Below are 22,153 nucleotides of genomic sequence, written 5' to 3'. Positions count from 1 at the left end.
CAAGGAGAAGACCAGATATGATATGATATCTGAATATGGTAAAAGAAAAAGTAGGCATAGGCTTGAACTCATTGACACAGGAAAGACCTTTCTGAAGAGGACACCAATAGCACAGGCACTAAGAGTAGCAATTAGTACATGGGGCCTCATGAAGCTGAAAAGCTTCTGAAAGGCAAAGCAACAACCTACAGAAAGGGAAAAAATCTTTACCAGTTACACATCTGATAGGGGTTTGGTATGTAAACTATACAAAGAACAAAAAAAAAGGAAGGAAGGAGAGAGAGAGAGAGAGAGAGAGAGAGAGAGAGAGAGAGAGAGAGAGAGAGAGAGAGACCTCAAAATCGTGAAAACAAATAACTGCCAGATGGTAGTGGCTCACACCCTTAATCCTACCTTAACCCTATCACTCAGGGGGCAGAGGCAAATGGATCTCTGTAAATTCAAGGCCAGCCTGGACTACAGAGTTACACAGAAACTTTGTCTCGAAACACACACACATACAAACACATTTTATAAAACTGATTTTACAGAACTAAGAAGAGCTCTCAAAGGATGAAACACAATCGGCCGAGAAACACTTAAGAGAAATGCTCAACATCCTTAGTCGTCATTTGCATTTCAAGTCTACTTTGAGACTCCATCTTACACCTGTCAGAATGGTTACCATCAAAAACAAATGATACCACATGGGTGAGGATATGGGAAAAGGGGAATAGTTAGTCACTCATGGTGTATAAACTGGATTAGACCTACCTCAAGATCCAGCTATATCACTCTTAGATATAAACCCCAAAATCATCCTTGTTTGTTGCTGATCTAGTCATAAAGCCAGAATTTGAAACAGCCTAGACGTGAGAAAGTGTGAGAGAGAGAGCCAAAGAGAGAGATAAGTATGTAAAGTTGGGTGGGTAGGGAGGTGAGGAAAATGTGGAGAAGTCAGGGAGTGAAGTGGGCTTAGACTATACTGCAATTAGCCTCCCAACATTTGGATTCAATTTCATATTTTCTGACATACAAACTGCATATTCTTGGGCAATTTTTTCATGCTATAGTTTTCTTATAGTTTAAGGGCTACGCTTTTAAACAATCATTTAATCTTTTCCCCTCAAAGTCAGTATGAGCCAAAACAAAAAATTAAAAGCAGAAAATATCTACTTGTTTTAGTTGTTAACAACTAAAACTCCTGTACCAAATTTTAAAAACTTCATAAGATTATTCCCAATAAAAAAGTATCATTGTCAGGGCTGGGGAGCTAGCACAATAACTCACCAGTACAAAGACCTAAATTCAATATCTAAAATGTTTGCAAAAGGCCAGAGAGGCATAAGACAGATGATTCCCAGGGATCCCTGGCTTCTCTGACCTACTGGGCAAGAACCAAATTTCCAGGTCAGTAAGAAATCCTCTTTCCAAAAGGTGGTGGCCAGTTCCTGGGGAACAACACCCCAGTCTTCCTCTGTCTTGCATATGCACTAGCATACATATGATCGTGCAGATACAAACAAAGTGAGAATACAACAATAAATACATCAAAAACTCTATTTAAAAAGTGGGGACTGGTGAGATGGCTCCCTGGATACATGTGCTCACAACACAAGTCGGGTGACTGGAGTGTGATTCCTGGAGCCCAGCTGGATGTGGCAGCTCCTATCTGAAACCCCAGCACTCCAGTGGAATGCGAAGAGGTACAGAAGAGTCACGCAGAAGCCTGCAGATCAATTAGCCTGGAGTACACAGAGCAGCAGAGAAACAACCTGTTCATCAAGGTAGAAGGTAAGAATCGATTCCCAAAAGATGTCCTGTGACCTCTACACACACAGCTGTATTCATGCACAAATATACATACAATACACACACACACAAATAAACAAGTAAATCTTAATTATTTTAAGAATTTTAGCTATACTTATTCCCAAGTCTATGTGTGCCAGCACATGGATCCTGAGAGGAAATGGACATCATCAGTTTGGTGGCCAGTATCTCTATCCACTGAGATTTCACTGGCCTTACATTTCCATTAAATATATTTTTAATAAGTATAATCAACAAGATCTTCGATGTTAATACTAAGGAAATATGCTTGAGTTCTGGGAAAGCTAAAGGAGTTGACACATGAGAAGCTTACCTCTCGTGACTGCTGAAGGCTGTTCTTAGGAACCCTAAAGCCATGAACCGAGTCGTCAAAGCATCTGATGGAGAAGAGGCAGCTATCTGTGGGTTTCACCTGGATACAAAGAAGTCAAAAAACATTCACTCTCTGAAATTATCCATCACAAAAGTCAACATATTAACACAATGTAAGTACTATGAACACTCTCAAAAGCTGATAAAAATCAAAGAAGCAGATCACCTAGAAGACTCAGCACTGCAACTTATCCATGCCAATCTGGCCATCACCTTAGTCACTCCAGGAAAGTACCCATGGTTCACTGGGTCTGCTGCATTAGGTTTACTTCCCAGTAAGTATAAATTAGGATGTACTTGAGCTGTACAACCTTCTACATAACAAAGCTCCAATTTCTTCATACCATTCTTGAATGATTTTTCTTTCTTCCTAGAAAATGTTTGTGCTGAGTATACAGGAGTAATTGGTAGGTAAGGTTGATGAAGAGGTGGTAAAGGAGGTAAAAAGAACTAGAAATAATTTTTTTATTAAAAAATTAGAAATGGAGGGTATTTAAATATAAAGGAGGGACTTCTGTCCCAAGGCTCTACTACAGGAATGCCAGTAGAGAATACTATGAAACAATTCTGTAGACCTCCGCTGCTCACCCCACCCAGAACAAAACTGGAATGGCAACAACCATCCACGGCAAGAGAAAGGACACTCTTGGAAGCCCCAGTCGGAATCTATGGACATCATGCCCATCACCCAAGGTGTTTCCCCTGCAGCCCACACAGGGAGATGAGCACTGCAAGGGCACAGTGGAGGCAGTCAGCTGGCTTTGAGAACTAAGAAGGCAAAGCCGGACAGCCAAAACCACCCAAGAGAGCAGGACGATCTCTGAAGAAACAGTCTGGAGACCTAGCTAACCCTCTGTTCACATCACTAACCAACTATGAACACACGCACAGAACAGATTCAAAACAAATCACCAGACTAGATCAGTCTGAACCAAGACTCTGGTTTACACTTCAGAGTAAACCAAGAAAATGATTCAATAAAGACACATAACAGAACACTCTCCAAAAAATTAAAATTCATTATACTAAGGATATCGTTGGAAGGGACCTAATAAGAAGACAAGCAAAACACACTCAAAATGATTAAGTAAACTTCAAAGGTTGGCCAGGCAGGCGGTGGTGCACACCTTTAATGCAAGTACTTGGGAGGCAGAGGTAAGTGAATCTCTGATAGTTGAAGGCCAGCCTGCTCTATAGAGTGAGTTTCAGGACAGCCAGGGCTACAGAAACCCTGTCTCAACAAACCAAAATAGTCAAAAATTGCTGGAATGGAAAAAGAACTAAAGTATAACCCACCCACAAGAGACAGATGGTTCAAAATAAATGGGTAACAAAAAGACCAGGCTGGTCATATTAACATCAAACAAAATCAATTTCAAAATAAAATGTCAATTAGGAAAACATCATCAACAAGTCTGCAATCGGAAACAGTTACAGATATAAAACTCCACACAGATGACATCTTAATACTTCAGCCATTGATAAACCAGAGAAAATAAACAATGTGAATATCACATGACACAATTTATAGTTATAATATTTTACTTAAGAGTAGTGAAATAAATATTTTCTCTTTTTAAAGATTCATTTATATCATCATAGAACCTTCATCTGGTGATGGATGGAGATAGAGACAGAGACCCACACTGGAGCACTGGACTGAGCTCCCAAGGTCCCAATGAGGAGCGGAAGGAGGGAGAACATGAGCAAGCAAGTCAGGACCACGAGGGGTGCACCCACCCACTGAGACAGTGGGGCTGATCTATTGGGAGCTCACCAAGGCCGGCTGGACTATGACTGAAAAAGCATGGGATAAAACTGGACTCTCTGAACATGGCGAACAATGAGGGCTGATGAGAAGCCAAGGACAATGGCACGGGGTTTTGATCCTACTTCATGTTCTGGCTTTGTGGGAGCCTAGCCAGTTTGGATGTTCACCTTCCTAGACATGGACGGAGGGGGGAGGACCTTGGACTTTCCACAGGGCAGGGAACCCTGACTGCTCTTTGGACTGGAGAAGGAGGGGGAGAGGAGTGGAGAGAGGGGGAGAAGGGTGGGAGGAGGGGGAGGGAAATGGGAGGCTGGGAGGAGGGGAAAACTTTTTTTTCCTTTTCTCAATAAAAAAAGATTCATTTTATTTAATGTGTATTAATTTTATATATGTTTTGATATATATGCACCATATTGGTACAGTATCTGCAGAGGTCAGAAGAGGGTGCCGGATCCCCTGGCATTAAAGTCACAGATGGGTGTGACCCATTACACAGGTGCTAGGAAATAACCAATATTCTCTGCAAAGGCAACAAAAGCTTTGAACAGCAGAGCCGTCTATCTTTACAGTGTGGGTACAAATGCACTACTACTATAGTCCATAAATAGAGCTATTGAACAAAGTCAGTATATCTGATAAAATGGAAATCATACAGTGTATATTCCAAATTAATGCAATTATTGATCAGGAACAAGATACCCAAAAAGCTCGATTATTTGGGGGTTAAACATCACACTTCTAATTTTTAGAATTATTTACTGACTTTAAGCAGAAATCACAAAAGAAATTAGAAAATCTTTTAAATGATAATCATCACAACAGAAATTAGAAAATCTCTTCAATGATAATGAAAAGAACTACCAAAGCTAGTGGGGTGAAACCAAAACAGCTACAGATACCAAAATGTGGTTTAAACTGTCAGTCTAGAAGTTCCATCTCACTGCTCTAAGTTCCAACCTGGAGAAACTATGGGAGCAAGCACGAGGTCCTAGGTCAATCCCAGTACTCAACAAAATCCCACCAAACTATGAGAAACCAAATTAAATCCAAAAAATTAAAGTTTGATTTCTTTGTTTGTTTTAATTTTATATTTATGCCTCACATGGGGATGCATGCCTATAATCCTAGCACTTGGACGGTGGAGACTGAAAGATGAGGAGTTCCAAGTCAACTACCCTCCCTACACATGAGCCCGAGCTGCATGAAGCAGCCTCCCTCTGGGTAGCACTCACAATGCTGAAAGGTGAGCTGAGGCTGCTGGAAGTCAGCAAGCCCTGAGTGCAGCACTACTGACGGTCAGAAAAGACGTTCCCATAGCAACAGTGAAAAAATAATGACTGGGAATTCCATAAAATCTGCATGGATTTTCAACAGTCTACAAACAGACAAAACAATCCTGTAAGTAATGAAGAAGTTTGAGGCCCAAAACTTCCTCAGTTTAAAACACACTGCAAAGCCACAGTGAGGAAAACTGTAGTGATATGTGGGTACATGACACAACACAGTAAGACAGACCTCATGTATCGTCAATGATTTTAAAAAGCATGCTGGGGGCGGGGGAGCATAACTGGACATCCACAGCAGAGAATGAAGCTGAACTGTACTGTATAGCATGCCAAAAATCAAGTACATCAGCTCATAGTGTCAAAAGTTGAACTATGAAATTGATGAAAGGAAATGTAAGGGATGGAAACTGTATGACGTGTGCCTGAAATGCTAACCTAGACATAGTATTGCTGTAGAAGTGACCAAGGTAAACAGGTAAATGAGACTGTCAAAATCTAAATCCTCTGTACATCAGAGGACATGATCACTCAAATGAAAAGATCTTTCAGAGCGGAAAAAAGACCACATCATTATGTGTACAAATATCCATTCAGAAAGAACACAGGACAAAACATCAAAAAGAAACAACTGAACTGAACACCAGGCAGAGGACTTAAGCAAATATTTCTCCAAAAATTATTCACAGTTGTTCAAAATGCATCTAAATGATGCCAAACAGCACCAGGATGGGGAAAGGCAAATCCTAACTGTAATGAGATACCACAGTACACCCACCACAATGGCTACTAACCAAAACAACAGTAGGCAGCTTTGGTGAGATATGAAACCCTCCAGCATTACTGATAGGAAAATAAAGGGCCAAGCTATTCTGGTAGAGAGGGCTCCTCCAGATACCAAGCCTACAACCACCATGTAAACTAGCAGGTCTATTTTTAGGAATATATTCTCAAAGTAATTTCTACCCATGTTTACTACATCACTGTCCACTGACAGATGAATAATGAATAAGTAAAATGTAGATCCAAACAGCAAGCAGGATGGTGCTTAATAGCGTCTGCAGAGACAGAAAATGGGGAATACGCAATAAGCATAGTCTAGTCATGGGAGAAAAAGTTCTAGAAGTCTGTTTCATAGCAAACTGAGTACAGTTAAAACTACTGAACCATGCACTGACAACAGTTAAAACAGGAATTTATAAGGTATGCTGTTTCTACAACTACAATTTTTTGTTTTGTTTTCTGAGACAGGACTTCTCTGTGGAACAACTCTAGCTGTCCTGAAACTCACTTTGCAGACTAGGCTGGCCTTGAACTCAAGGAGATACACCTGCCTCTGCCTCCTGAGTGCTGGGATTAAAAGTAAAAGAATGAAATTCTATCAACATGTCACACTATGTTAAGTGAAAAAAGCCTATCACAAAAGGACAAACATGATTCCACTTATACATGGTAGCTGGAATGTCAAGTCCTTCGAAACAGAAGTATAGCAATGGACAGCAATAGCTGAGGGTGTAGAAGTCTGTATGCAATAGATCATCCATGTGGGAACATGAAAAAACTCCTAGAGCCAGGTGCTATTCAAAATAGCAGAACAGTGCAGTATTCATAATGCCACTGAACCACAGAATTTAAAATAGTTAATGTTAAGTTCTATATTATAGAAATTTTATTGTAATTTTTAAAGGTCGGTTAAGGATATCTATATAAGAGATCTCGATCAATCTAGGTGTCTATCCTAAGACACTAGAAACTGAACATAGTTTGATTTATTTATAGTATGAATATTCAATGAGTCTCTTTAGCTTGTGCTGATATGGTTCACAGATGAAGCTGGAAGCAAACCATTGCATAAGAAATTAGAAGTTATAGAACTGGCAGAGGCAAACACAACAGAACCTAATCAACTCCACAGAAGTCAATGACAGAAGTGTTAAAAATGAAAGGGGAGAAACTAACAAGTTTGTTTTGTGAAAAATGAAATAATAAAAAGATCCCAACAGGGGAAACACCTGAGTACAGAGTGGAAGAATCAAGAGTGGGGACAGAAGAGAACCAGCAGGGTGGCACCAACAGAAGAGCAAAGGGCAAGGTCAGCAGTGTCCTGAAATTTCACAGGCCCACGGGTCTGGAGTGGACAAGACTCAGCCTGCAGCCTTCCAAAGGGGAGTGCTGCTGATCCCAAGAGCACTGGCATGGGAGAGGCAAGGGATGTGCACCTGAGGGCAGACGAGCTGCTCTGTCCTGCTCCACTACTGGACTGAAGGATGCCTGTGCATCAGTAGACAGAGACAGCTCGGGCTCCTGGAGAGTAAGAGAAAACAACTGCAAGCGTACAAAGAACTTAAGAGTCCTGACATCAGCACGGGCTTTCAGGTTTATTGCAGCCTCAGAGATGCTTCCATCGTCCAGATTTTCCCATGAAAAAGACACACCTGTATCGCCAATGTTTACCACTCTGTCTAGATGCTTACAGATCTGTTTCTAACGCTACAGTGGAAATAAAGAGGATGATGGGGGGGGGGGTGCGCGTGCAAAAACAGAGATTCTTTAACTTTACTTATTCTTAAGTGTAAAAACACCATACACCCATGAATCTCCAGAGTTCTGTAATGATTATAGTCTGTGCTAAGCAGTCTCCTCTTACCGTGCACACTGCTTGAGTCAGGTGCTTGCATCCCTGGCGGTAAGTATTGCGGACTGCGTCAGACCTTCAGAAACAAAAATTAAATTAAGACAAAGAAAAAGAGCTAAATAAAAATTTTTAGTATTTGAAAATTTATACTTTGAAATTTATTAAGCACAAGAATGAATACTTACTGTTTCCTATACCAGGAAAGAACTCCATGTTCTAACACTACCCAGAATAACTTCCAGCCAAAAAATCTTGAACTCTACAGGAAAATGATAAAGATTTTTCATGCTGATGCATCTGGATTCAAATATGTAAGTAACGAAGAGAATTAAGCTCAAACAGACACAGCCTGTCAGCTAGCAGGAGGACTTGACGATGAGCAGTGATGAAACTGAGCGATGACGAGAGCCCCTCACTACAGGGTACACTGCAGGGCACAAAAAGACGCCACACTGGTAAGGCCACAGTACACAGCTCTGGCAGGTCTGTTCAGAGCTATTTACAGAAAACGGCACTTCTGGGCTTTGAGCACAATTCCCTCAAAGTTGTGAATGACTGTCTACAGGAAAGAATTAACCTAAATTCATTTTATATAATTACAAAATACAAAAATTTCATATACAGGGACTGCTTACAGATCTAAACATAATACTAAGTGCTACCAGGGTTGACTCTAAAAAAAAACAACTAAATTCTAAAACACAGAAATGTTTACAACCAAGAAACGTCCTTCCTAGGACAATTCTGGAACTAATTTTCTGTCAAATACTCCATAATCTGATGTTTCTAACAAAAAAACAATATTGCAATTACGACTTAATGAGAAAAAATATTTTCCTCTGCTACTCTCTACTCAACTTACTTTAAAGTACAGACAACCAGCCTAAATAAAGTGGTGATGCAATAAAAGGAAGCCTCTTGAAATGCAAGAGTATAAAAGTGGCTTCCAATATCAGATCCCAGGTCTCGATCATCTATAGAGAGCCTCCTCAACTTATGACTGGGTATGCCAATCGTGTCTTGAAAATACTATAACTAAAAGGGTGTGGCTCAGAGTGGAGAGCTTTCTGAGCCTGCACATGCAAGCTGTACACCACTGCAGGGTGGTAAAAACATACAACACGCTATGCAAAGTATCATGGCAACAAAGCACTGTGCAGTCTCGGTTGCTGCCTTCAAGGCCACATGGCTGACTGTGAACTGCAGCTCACCACCACTGACCAGTAGCACAAAAATGTCCTAGTACACTACCAGGCCAAGAAAAGATCAGAATTACAAATTATAGTATACTTGCTATCAATGCATATCCTTTTAATGGCACTAAAAAGTCAAAACCTCATAAATCAGACTGGGGTACTATGAATGTAATTGGCCCCATAATCTTATAGTCTCATAATCTCATAGGGAGTGGCACTATTAGGAGGTATGACCTTGTTGGAGGAAGTGTGTCACAGTGGGGCGGGTATGGAAGCTTCCTATACTTAGGATACCATGCAACATGACTATCAGTTGATTTCCTGCTGCCTGCAAGATGAAGCAGTCTCAGCTCTAGCACCACCTCTGCCTATGCGCCGCCATGCTCCCTGCCATGATGATAACTGACTGAACCTCTGAACTGTAAGTGAGCCCCACTTAATTAAATGTTCTAAGAGTTGTCGTGGTCATGGTGTCTCTTCACAGCAATAGAAACCCTAATTAAGACACAGACCATTGTCAGTCAGGGACATGCTGTATGTCTGAAATCACTGAAAAAGCAGTAAGAATCTTTTGAGCTTCCTACTTTAAGCCAGCAACGCTACCTTCCAGAGAGGACCTTCATATCGCCGCAGCGCTCTGTAGGGGACCTGCTGAGAACACATCTCATTAAGACACATTGACAGAACGTAAGCATTCCTTCAATTCCCCCCCACCCAAAAACTCACTCAATGAATTGACCAATACGCACCTTATTACCAACAAGAATATGCTTCATTTCAGCACCATGGGCAAGGTCAAGAGGTTTCTGATCTGTGTAAAATTCACACGGGGAAAAATCACTATGTCAACTACACAAAAAAAATCATATAACTCTACCATACAATATTCCTTCATGCTTTCAAAAACTCCTCACCACCGACAAAACCAAACTAACCTGCAGAAGTCACCCTCTTGGTTCTTTAAGGCCTCCTTTTAGATCAGAAAATTTAATTCTCCTCAGAACACTATGTACTGGTTCTGTGCCCAGTCAGGTTTTCTGACCTTAAATTACTATTTTTAGTTTTTTGACTGAATAACAAATTGCCACAAGCTTATCAGTTTAAAACAATACAGACCAACTGTCTCATAGTCGATTGGTTTAAGCTTTATATTTACTTGTTACCTTCTGGTTAGCTGTTTAATTCTTTTAAAAACAGCAAACACCTGGTATGTATTGATCATATTATTATATTTGTTTCTATTTCTTTTCATAAAATTCTGTTATGTGCCAATTGCCATTTTAAGATTGGTGATTTAGCAATGAACAACATAGAGGATGGCAATAAATTTATAATAAAAGAGACATAACAGGTAATACACCATGGTATGCTAATTTAATTAATGACAGATTTGACAGACAATAGCACCACTTCAGGTAGAAGGTGAGGGACTGATCCTGGATGACCTCTCTGAGACAGGGATGGTTAGACTGAAAAGGATCTTATAAAGACACAGGTAACAGCTAATGCGACAGCCCTGAGGGAGGAACAAAACAGAAGACTAGAGAAATGGCAAGTCAGATGTCCATGAACCCACGATAAGTAAACTGTGTTTTCTACACGATGGATAGATTCTGGAGGGTTTTAAGACTAGGAATAATATGATCTGACTGATATTTAAATTCTTTAATTTAAACGTTTAAAAGTGTAAACTTTAGTTATTTCTTGATTTTCAGAAATTACAATATTAACTGATTGATCCATTATTGTTTATTCAGGTTTTAACAGCTCTACCAACATAGAAAGTTGCATGCCATACAATTCTACACACTATACAATTCTAGCATAATAAATCACCTCCAATGGGCTGAGGTTGTTTAAGGAGTCCTTCTCTTTAATTAACATCAAACATTTACCAAGGGAATGGTGGGACAGCTCTCTGGAATGGTCCCAAGGTAACCAGGGGTGGGAAGAGATGAGAGGACAAGCATGGGTGTGACAAAGCTGCTGACTCAGCTGTGGCTGCTGGCATCCTCTTCATCAGGGAGGAGAAAACCCCTTTTTAAATGTTCACTGAGAAATCAGTCATCAGTTCAGTGTTTCTACACAGCACCTAGAAAGATAACGGTCTGCCAATTTTGTATTTTCACCCGATCTGCAGGGCACTTTTGAGAAACTATCCTTCCCACAGAGGGAGACACGATAATATGATTTCCTTCATAGAATTCTGCCCTGATGCCAAAAATAAATTCTGAGCTGCTGCCAACTAGATGAAATCTCAGAGCCTCATCTCTGGACTCAGTGTCGACAGGGCCAAGCACACAAGAAGAATTCAATAAAGCACACTTAGAACTAATGGAGGAGGCTCCCTACTTACATGAACTTATAACCAAGCCGGGCGATGGTGGCGCACGCCTTTAATCCCAGCACTCGGGAGGCAGAGGCAGGCGGATCTCTGTGAGTTCGAGACCAGCCTGGTCTACAGAGCTAGTTCCAGGACAGGCTCCAAAGCCACAGAGAAACCCTGTCTCGAAAAACCAAAAAAAAAAAAAAAAAAAAAAAAAAACTTATAACCAGCAATTTCACAGGGAATGTGTGCATGCATGTATGTGTGCACGTGCATGTGTGAGAGTGTTATCCAAACAAAATAAAACATCTTTGTTCACCAATGGGAAAATTCAATAAAAATGTCATGTCTCTTCAAGTTAACTTGCATAGAAGGAAATTTCAGTTTAGTCCCAACAGTGCTTTAGCTAGGACCCTAAAAACCTTCCCACGTCCTATGCATCTGCGCAGCACAGCAGGACCACGGTCAGCACTGAATGACCAGAGGAAAAGCACAATTGCATAAAAAGCATTCAAAACAAGGCTATTCCGTCAGCAGCTTCCAGTCTGCGTGCTGCTAAAAAGGATGTACAAACCCCAAAGTCAATTATTTGAGGCAATTTTTTGGAGATTCACAGGTATCTCCAAAATGGTGAAACATCTGAATCACCCAACACTAGCGTTTGCAGTTTGTTCTACAAGCTGAAGTGGAACAGGGTAAAACTTGATTTTCTCCTGTCAGTCCCAGCAGAGCCACGTGTCCCTATTACAGTCTCTCTAGTGCCATGTTTCAGAGTGTTTTGCTGGCGACTTTCTCATATAAAATGGCCCCAACCATGCTGAAATGCTGGGCTGGGTTCCTAAGTGCAAGACTGTGCTGTGCCTTAAAGGGGAGACCTGAGTTAGAGATGCTGTGCTCAGGCTGAGGCACTATTGGCCATGACCTAAATGTTAATGGATTGGCAACACATATTACACAAGGTGATCTTACACAGTGACACTCATAAAACATGGCTGTATACTGATCCCTGGATGAAAATGCCAGGATAATCTAACCCTGGGTTCTCCTAAAACAGCGGTTCAAAATTCTCTAATTCAGTATTGGTGGTAACATTATGGAACATCAATCAATTGTACTTATCATTTCCCTGATGGAAGGATTACCCTGGTCAATACTGGTCATTTGGAGTAGGGAGTGCATTATTAGCTAAATCTTAAAGGAGAAGAAAATGTCACTCTTTTACATTTGTGAATGTTCATGTTTTAAAATAAGACAATTTAATTTATCAAAGGCTTTAACAAAATCATTTTAAATAGTACTGATTTCATTTTATAGAGTCAAAATGACCAAGGTTGACTTTTATCAGCATGCTCACCATTTTTGTTCTTCAGGTTGGGGTCAGCTCCACTTCTCAGGAGCTTTAAGGCACACTGTTTATGGGCCCGGTAAGCAGCACAGTGCAGGGGGGTGTTTCCTAACTGATCCACGCAGTTCACATTGGGAGGACTGGGCCTGCTGAGCTAACAAAGAAACACGTGATTATATACCAAAGAAAGGCTCAAGCAGAGCCTGCAAGACAGCGGAGCCCACAGGAGGAGCCCATGGGACAGCAGAGCCCACAGGAGGAGCCCACGGGACAGCGGAGCCCACAGGAGGAGCCCACGGGACAGCGGAGCCCACAGGAGGAGCCCAAGGGACAGCGGAGCCCATGGGACAGCGGGGCCCACGGGACAGTGGAGCCCACAGGAGGAGCCCACGGGACAGCAGAGCCCAAAGGAGGAGCTCATGGGACAGTGGAGCTCACGTGACAGCGGAGCCCACGGGACAGTGGAGCCCACAGGACAGCAGAGCCCAAAGGAGGAGCCCACGGGACAGCAGAGCCCACAGGAGGAGCCCACGGGACAGCAGAGCCCACAGGAGGAGCCCACGGGACAGCAGAGCCCACAGGAGGAGCCCACGGGACAGCAGAGCCCACAGGAGGAGCCCACGGGACAGTGGAGCTCATGGGACAGCAGAGCCCATGGGACAGTGGAGCTCACAGGACAGCAGAGCCCACGGGACAGCAGAGCCCACGGGACAGCAGAGCCCACGGGACAGCAGAGCCACAGGACAGCAGAGCCCACGGGACAGCAGAGCCCACGGGACAGCAGAGCCCACGGGACAGCAGAGCCCACGGGACAGCAGAACTCTCACGCAATTAGACTCTGCCCCTTTGGCCCACTCCTCAGCCTGCCGTGCTTGTCCTCAGGAGCCAGGAGATCTGAGGTCTGTATCCTGGCACCATACACGACAGCAGCACCAGCCACCTACCCCCACATTAAGATTCACAGTGGTGCTAAATGCCTCTAATCCCAGCACACAGAGGCGGAGGTAGGCATATTTGTGAGTTTGAGGCCAGTATGGTCTACAGATCAAGTTCCAGGACAGCCAGGACTACACAGAGAAACTGTGTCTCGAAAAAAAAAAAAAACAACAAAAAAGGTTTCACTAACATGTTTGCCGTCTTGTGACAGCAAAACTATAAATCAGGCACCCACCAACAGTCCCCAAGATGAGTCCAATCCAGAGATGCTAGAAGCAGAAATGTCAAGGTTCCCACCTCACTGCGCTAGCAAGCTCTATATAGTCTCCGTTTCACAAAACCCTGAAAACACTGCAGGCACTATACTTAGAAACAGAAGAAGTGTTTTTGAGGGGCCTGAAATAACTTTAAAGCAAATGGCAATGCTTTAGTCTTGAATTTAGAACAAATTTAGAGTCTCCTTATCTAATGAGACCATGCAGGAAGTAAAAACGGGAAAGTAGGTCTCAGAAGAACAGACAAGCTATCAGCTTGGTCAGTTTGTCTGAGTACTAATCCAACACTGTCCCTTCCAGGTAAGCTGCTCTTCTTGAAGGACAATGTGCTTTCAGAATTTACTGCTCATCAAAATGAGAAAACTTTCTGCTTGAGAGCACCTATTTTTTTTTCAAATTTAAATGGGCTTAATCTGAAAAAAAATTTAATTTTCTTTACCTTAGCTATTTGCTATGAGAAACTGGGTTCTTAAACATCAGGTTTTTGATTGGGGAAGAGGAAATAAATCAAAAATTCAGAGATTCATCAGCAGGTAAAGCTCCTAAACTATTCCCTGGCTTAGCTGCCAGGCGAGTGTATGCATGTCACACTTCTCCTGTGACGATAAGAAGTTTCCTCCCACAGTGACTCGATTATGAATGTAACATTTAAGGAAAACCCCTAACATATAAAAATAATGATTCTTGTTACCAGAGCTGATACTTCGACTGTTCTCCCTTCTCTTGCTGCTTCTAAAAGCAATTCTTCAAGCTTCCTTTGTTGAGTCTTTTCCACAGCTGCAAGGAAAAAAAGGTCTTACTCTACAGTTAGTGCAATCCTATTGAAAAGTTCTTTACAGAGGTAAAGATAAATTCATAATATTATAAAGAGGGCAGTTAAGGGGCTGCTCTTGCAGAGGACCTGAGCTGGGTGTCTGCTATGGAATATTTGTACACTGTGGGGAAGGTGTACTGCTGTGATTGGTGTAATAAAACTTGAACAGCCAATAACAAGCAGGCGGTATAGGTGGGATTTCCAGGGAAAGAAAGGAAGAGGAGGAGGTAATTGAGGAGCAGAAGGGTCATCAGTGAGACTGTGAAGAAGCAGAACGTGCAGGAGGAGACGTTGACAGTCACAAGTCATGTGGCAGGACATAGATTAATAGGAGAGGTTAACAGTCACGAGCCACATGGCAGGATGCAGATGAATAGAAATGGGTTAATTTAAGTTACAAGAACTAGTTAGGAACAAGCCTAAGCTACAGGCTGAGCTCTCATCATGAGTAAGAAGTCTTCATGTCTTTATTTGGGAGTGAGATGGCAGCCCAAAGGAAAGTCTGACCACAGGTTCCCAGCACCCACTTAGGCAGCTTACAACCACCTATAACTTGAGCTCCAGGGGATCTGACACCCTCTTCTGGCTTCTGCAGGTATACAACATACACACATGGAATTCATGTACAAAGATATACACAAAAATCCATAAATAAAATTAATTAACAAAGGTGCATAAAGAATAAGTTGATCACAGTGTGGAAAATACAAGTGTTTTGAACTGAAATTCAAATGCAGTTAGATTTGGGAGTTCTTCTGCTTTTCATTTCCAGTGAGCTCCATTTTCTTCAATTTTAGGTGAAATTATAATTTCAATTCAAAGGACATTATGGATTTACTCATTTATAACACTTAGCAAACAATTATGAACTTTTGATGATCAAAATACTACTATATACTACTATATCTATCAGGGAAAGAAGATGAATGGGGTTTGTAACTTCTACAAATCGTATGAAGGGAAAGTAGTAAGAAGAAATAGCAATTGGTAGTAAGATGTACAAATCTAATAAGCATCTGTTTATTTTATAAGAATCCAAATTACTTACATAATTCTACAAAAAAGCATGAGTTGTATTTCTATGTAACAAATACTATAATACTATGTGTCAAGCACTCTTTTGTAAGCACTAAGATAGGTGTTACTTTATAAATTACAAAGCAGAAGACGAGCAGTGGTGGTGCAGGCCTTTAACCCCAGCACTAGGGAGGCAGAGACAGGCGGATCTCTGTTAATTTGAGGTCAGCCTGGTTTACAGAGTTAGCTCCAGGACAGCCAAGGCTATGCCAAAAAAAAAATGTCTTAAAAAGCAATAGCTAGATAGACAAACAGACAGATAACAAGGCAGGTATGCAGAGGTAAGAAAGGCCACAGAGTGGAGGGCTAGGACTTTCCAGGCTGCTGTCTCTGATGTTAGTTCTGAAATCCTATATGCAGAGGAGCGGCTGCAATGTGATGAGAGTGGACTGTATCAACAAGCTCTCATCTGCCTAGACTTGTGCTGTTTACAAAGGAGGAGGCAGTGGCTGCTGCCGCTGTTTCAGGCTGAAAGTTTAGCTCAATGGTAAAGAACTTGCATATCATATACAAAGTCCTAGGTTAAATCCTTAGCATTGCAAAACAAGGGCCTACAAATGTCTTTTTAGACAAGTATTGTGGTATACTCCTGTAACTCCAACACATGGGACACAGAGGCAAAGGGATCAGGAATTCAACGTTACCCTCTGCTATATAGCCAGTTTAAAGCCAACTTAGACCATATGAGACCTGGTTTCAAAATAACAACAACCAAGAAGCAAGTTCATGCAAACACATGGCAATCCAGCTTAACATGTATACACAAAGGTCAGAAGAGTCATTCCTTAACAGTCCTCCTGGCTAAGGAAGGCTTCCTAGTCTTCTCTTCTCCTGGGCAGAGAAGACAACGAGGAGCAAGGTAACTGGGGAAAGGAATGTTTATTAAGAGCTAGTCACTACTGTGTGCTGTTACTCAAAACACATTTAAACAAACACATACACTGCATAGGAATGGCTGGAACTAATAACTAACTACAGTTACACATATCATCTTCAACATCATATTTTTATTCCCAAGCACTAGCTATCTATTGTTTTTCAAGACAGGGTCTGAAGACATCTATCATCTATCTGTCCATCTATCTCTGTTTCTCTCTCTCCACATAGACTCTTGGTGGCTTCTTCTGTGGTTGGAATTGCTCTATCCACTCTTTCCTCTCACTCTCGCTCTGAGTACTCTGAGAGCATTCCCTTCAGTCCTGTACATGACACTATCACACTTAGCATTACCCTTCTGGAAGCAGGATACTCATCCGCACCCTTGATTATCCCAACCATTTATGAGTGTCTGGCATAAAGTGTATCTGCCTAACAGCAATCAGGTGATGCACAGCCATACTCCTGACTTTAAAAAGGGAAAAAACGGGGGCTGGAGAGATGGCTCAAAGTTAAGAGCGGTGACTGCTTTTCTGGACGTCCTGAGTTCCAGTCCCATAACCACATGATAGCTCACAACCATGTGTAGTGAGATCTGGTGCCCTCTTCTGGAAGGCATGCATGCAGGCAGAACACTGTATACATAACAGAAAAATCTTTTTATAAAATGAAAAAATGGAATAAACTAGTATTCATTTCTACAATTTCAAGGTTCACAACTGAGGAAAAACGGGCAAGGATTCAGAAATGTTCCTGGGCATTTCCTGTCCTGTGTATATCATGGTACACAAAGAAGACTGCTGACTCAGCCAATGAGAAGCAACTGCTCCTGTTTAGGGCAGAGGGCCCGAACTGCTCTTTTCATGTGCTATTTAGATAGACGTTTCAGTTATGGGAACAGTAAGCTCAATGTTAGGAATGTTTTCCTCACTGAATGCTTGTTTTGACTTTTGACACAAGGTTTCATGCAGCCCAGACTACCTTGAGTGTGCTAGGGTAGCTAAAGCTGGCCCGGAACTCCCAGGAAACCTGGTCTACCTCCTAGCCTCTGAGATCACTGGCCCCTGCCTGCATTTTAAGTCTCTCTTCATTCTAACAATTAGTTACTTGGTACCGCAGGTTACATAATAACACAATTGCAGTACAGACAGCACCTGGGGAAAGAATTCTCTACTTTGTAGCCACCACAGAAATGAATGACTGGGACAAATGTTATTAATGAACATTGTATTCATGAGTAGAAGCAGTGTCAACTGCCTTAATAGTGGCACAAATTAATACCCGTATTTCCTAATGTAATGCAGTGACATAGAAGACAACCTCTCCTACCTAGTATTCCTGTCCGCTGTGCGTGTCCTGTATCTAATCACATGGAAAGAAAAACTCAAACCGAGGGACATTCAATAAAAAAAAAAAACCCACAACTGTCTTTTCAACAAGTTCCCTCCCTAATATACAAACAGACTAGACTTACCATGTAGCCCTAGCTGACCTGGAACTCAGTATTGACAAGGCAGGCCTCAAAGCTGAGGCAATTCTCCCTTCCTCAGTCGAAGCTGTCATTCTCTTCAACAAGATCAATATTATATAAAACAAAAGCTGGTATACTGTCTCAGATAAAAGGGACTGGAGAGACACGACAAATACAACATGGAATTATGGATTAGATCCAGACTGGATAGATGTCATATGGACGTTGATAAAATTTGCATATGAAATGTGTATTATATTATAAAAGACTGAGTATTCCTTATCCATAATTCTTGGGATTAAAAAAGTGTTTAAACTTTCAAAGTTTAAGATTTCATAGTTTTTTTTAAAGATTTTGGAATATGTGCAAACTTCCCTGGAAAAGTGTTCCATATTCAAAATTAGAAAAGCTCAAAGGCCTTAACATTTTAGGCATCATGGCATTCAGAAGTCTGTGAACTTGCAGCCATTCCAGTTACAGATTGGAGATGTGCCGTCTGTATATTAGATTTATTTATTTCCTTTTATATACATGATTGTTTTGCCAATATGTATGTGTGTTTGTGTGTGTGTGTGTGAGCGTGCGCACATTATGTACATGGCTATACATGTGGATGCTGAGAAATAAACCTGGGTCTTCTATAAAAAAAAAACAAATGATCTTGGCTGCTGAGCAATCCATCTTCCCAACCTCTTGATTTATCTATTAGTACTAAATTTTCTGATGTTGGTCATTACAGAGTCAGTCTTATATACTCATGGGTTCTAACCAACCACAGACTGAAAATGAAAGAACATCCCAAGAATCTGTTCTGAACATTGTATCTCTTGCTACTATTCCCTGGGCAACACAATACAACTGTTTGCACAGCATAAGCTGTGTGAGAAATCACAAGTGCTCTAGAGATGACTGAATTGATTTTCAACAAGGCCATCACCACTGTTCAGTGAAGACAGAGGCATTTCCTCACAAAGGTGCTGGGGACTACAACTGGGACTTTACAGAGGAACAGATGCCCCTTCCCACACTCCCACAGTATAGGCAACTTTAACTGAAAATGGAGCACAGGCTTAGAAAAGCCAAAACTCTTAAATGGAACATCTTTGTGACATTAGGCTAAGAACACCAAAAACACAACAAAGGAGAAAAACAGATCAATGGTTCCTCATTAATCAACCAACAACAGGTCCACAAACTAAACTTTCAAAAGTGAAAAGGCAACCTCTATGGGAGGAAAGTTTTAAAAATCATATATCTGAAGATGGACTTGATAAACAGTTCATAATAAAATAATTTATGCATAGTTTAAAGGCATATGTGAGGCTACCAGCAAATTCTACTCACACTCACATTCTCTCTCTCTCTCTCATACACGCACACATTTTATAAAAGGCACTTGAGTATCAATGTATTTTAGAATCCACAGGCCCAGGATCTTAAGATTCTGCAACCAGTGCCCAAAGATACTGTGGGGTCTCATTGTGATTATGTAAGAAGACACCCTGTTTTTGAATCATACGGATGTGTATGGAGGTAATAAAGTCATTCAGTATGCAAATTACTTTCAAGTAAAACTCAATTCAGTAACATCAAATAATATTTTAAAAGATAAACTAGATCCCAACCATCCCATTCCCCCAATCTCCCCCCATCCTCCCCTTCTCACTTTTCTCTCCCCATTTCCCCTTACCCCCATCTCACCCCACCCCCAAGGGATAAAGGAAGGGTGGATATGGGAGCAGGGAAGTATATATCCTACTTAAGGGAGCCATCTTAGGGTTGGCAAGAGATTTGACTCTAGAGGGGCTCCCAGGTGTCCAGGGAGATGTCCCCAGTTAGTTCCTTGGGCAGCAGAGGATAGGGAACCTGAAATAGCCCTATCCTATAGCCACTCTGATGAATATCTCGCATATTACCATAGAACCTTCATCTGGAGATGGATGGAGATAGAGACAGAGACCCACAATGGAGCACCAGACTGAGCTCCCAAGGTCCCAATGAGGAGCAGAAGGAGGGAGAACATGAGCAAGGAAGTCAGGACCACGAGAAGTGCACCCACCCACTGAGACAGTGGGGCTGATCTATTGGGAGCTCACCAAGGCCGGCTGGACTGGGACTGAAAAAGCATGGGATAAAACTGGACTCTCTGAACATGGTGGACAATAAGGGCTGATGAGAAGCCAAGGACAATGGCACGGGGTTTTGATCCTACTGGATGAACGGACTTTGTGGGAGCCTAGCCTGTTTGGATGCTCACCTTCCTAGACCTGGATGGAGTGGGGAGGACCTTGGACTTCCCACAGGGCAGGGAACCCTGACTGCTCTTCGGATTGGAGAGGGAGGGGGAAAGGAATGGGGAGAGGGGGAGAGGAGTTGGGGGAGGGGAGGGAAATGGGAGGTGAAGAGACAGAAATTTTTTCAATAATAATAATAAAAAGATAAACTAGATACAAACATAGATATCCTTATATGTATAATCTAAGACAAAAGGCATATAAATATTTATTTAATTATTCTTAAAACTTTCCATAGGCTAAGAGTCAGAGAGAGAGTGTGTTATTCCTCACTGGTACCTAAACAGGTAGCTGTCTACCCTCTTCCAGAATACCCCTTGTCACAGAAAACTCACTGTACCTCATCTTTCAAGGCAACTCACACCCTTGTGTACAACACAATGGGCCCAGAGATAAACTCTGTGGTACTTAACCTCTGGTCCATTAACTGGATATACAATAAGGTCATCTATACAAATAAGGTCATCTCTATCTTAATACCATCACTTCAGATATTTTGATGTGGTTTTCTTATGCCTACCTCTATTTCTTGTCTCCCTATTTTATCCTGTTATCTGGTTTATGGCCTATCTAATATCATGGTGAATTGTCCCTAGCACTTCCTGTAGTCTGCAAATGGCAACATAATGCTGTCTGCAAATAGCATTATATCTGGGTAAGGTGATCTCATCAGAACAGAATCATCTAATTAATTCTCTGTTTTCTATTTCCCAGGTTAGGACCACACAAGCTGACAAATGGCATTACCTGTAAAGTCAATGAAGTTCTTGCCTTTGCACAGCTTGGATTTCAGAAGAACCTTAGAGCATATCTTTACAATTCCCCTTATTAAACGTCCACCGGTCAGACTAAGCTAACATTTAGTCTATCAGAAAAATCTAAGTCGCAGGTTCCCATGAGACAACAGAATGACAAGACAGTATCAGAAACAGTTACCTCACCTTTCAGTTAGATCACAATGTATTCAAGGACCAAGACCAATGTGGTCCATAAGTCCTTAAGCTGAATGCTACAGTGACTGACAGATTAGGGTGCATTTGGCTATTCACTGAAACCAGAGAGTTCAAATGAAGACACCATCTAAAGATGTGACAAAAGTCAGCCTCCAAGAATGTGAGGTAGCTGAACGTGACCAGGGCAGTGACTGGTGCACAGGAAGTCCACCCCAAGTGCCACAGCAACCAGTCATTATTTTATAATTACAGAAAAAGCAAGAAGAGTTCAATCCTTTAATCCAAACTTGTTAAAAGTTGTTAAAAGCAAGACTGTGGTTTTACATGAATACTAATAATTAAAGTTACAAAGTTAACATCCTTAAATACAAAGGTGTATCACCCTACTCTGAACTGCAGGAAAGAAACAGAGCATGTGTGAAGTTGCAGCTGTAATTCTGAGACCTTATTTGCAAAGTAGAAATTACCTGCTCTTGTGTAACAGCAAAACCAGGAACATTCAACAACTAATCCTATTACCTAAGGCTTTTAGAGTATAAAAATGGGAGTGGTTTTGTTCTAAACTGTAATAGAGAAATTTCTCTACACTCTACATCTTCTTAAATACAATTTAATCTCTGATGTTCATAGCAATTAAACCAAGCCATCAAGAAATGAGTGTTGGTTTTACACTGCAGTGAGGTCCTTGGGAAGATGAAGCCAGACAGAAATACCCAC

The 22,153-nt window shown here is 41.5% G+C and overlaps 1 protein-coding gene across 1 annotated transcript in view; it reads right to left on the bottom strand.

Annotated features, from left to right (window-relative positions):
- The window catches only part of Osbpl1a (oxysterol binding protein like 1A), a 186,476-nt gene that overhangs the window by 126,779 nt on the left and 37,544 nt on the right, over positions 1-22,153 (bottom strand). Inside the window, exons 6-12 of the mRNA XM_075969282.1 lie at positions 14,643-14,728; positions 12,750-12,894; positions 9,819-9,880; positions 9,673-9,717; positions 8,059-8,132; positions 7,886-7,949; positions 2,126-2,224 (exon numbers count right to left, since the gene is read on the bottom strand). Of these exons, the coding sequence (XP_075825397.1) occupies positions 2,126-2,224; positions 7,886-7,949; positions 8,059-8,132; positions 9,673-9,717; positions 9,819-9,880; positions 12,750-12,894; positions 14,643-14,728 (575 nt within the window). The remainder of the gene's footprint in view (positions 1-2,125; positions 2,225-7,885; positions 7,950-8,058; positions 8,133-9,672; positions 9,718-9,818; positions 9,881-12,749; positions 12,895-14,642; positions 14,729-22,153) is intronic.

Source organism: Microtus pennsylvanicus, chromosome 4 (genome assembly GCF_037038515.1).
Source record: "Microtus pennsylvanicus isolate mMicPen1 chromosome 4, mMicPen1.hap1, whole genome shotgun sequence".
NCBI classification, from domain to species: Eukaryota; Metazoa; Chordata; class Mammalia; order Rodentia; family Cricetidae; genus Microtus; species Microtus pennsylvanicus.
This window is presented reverse-complemented; position numbering and strand designations above follow the sequence as displayed.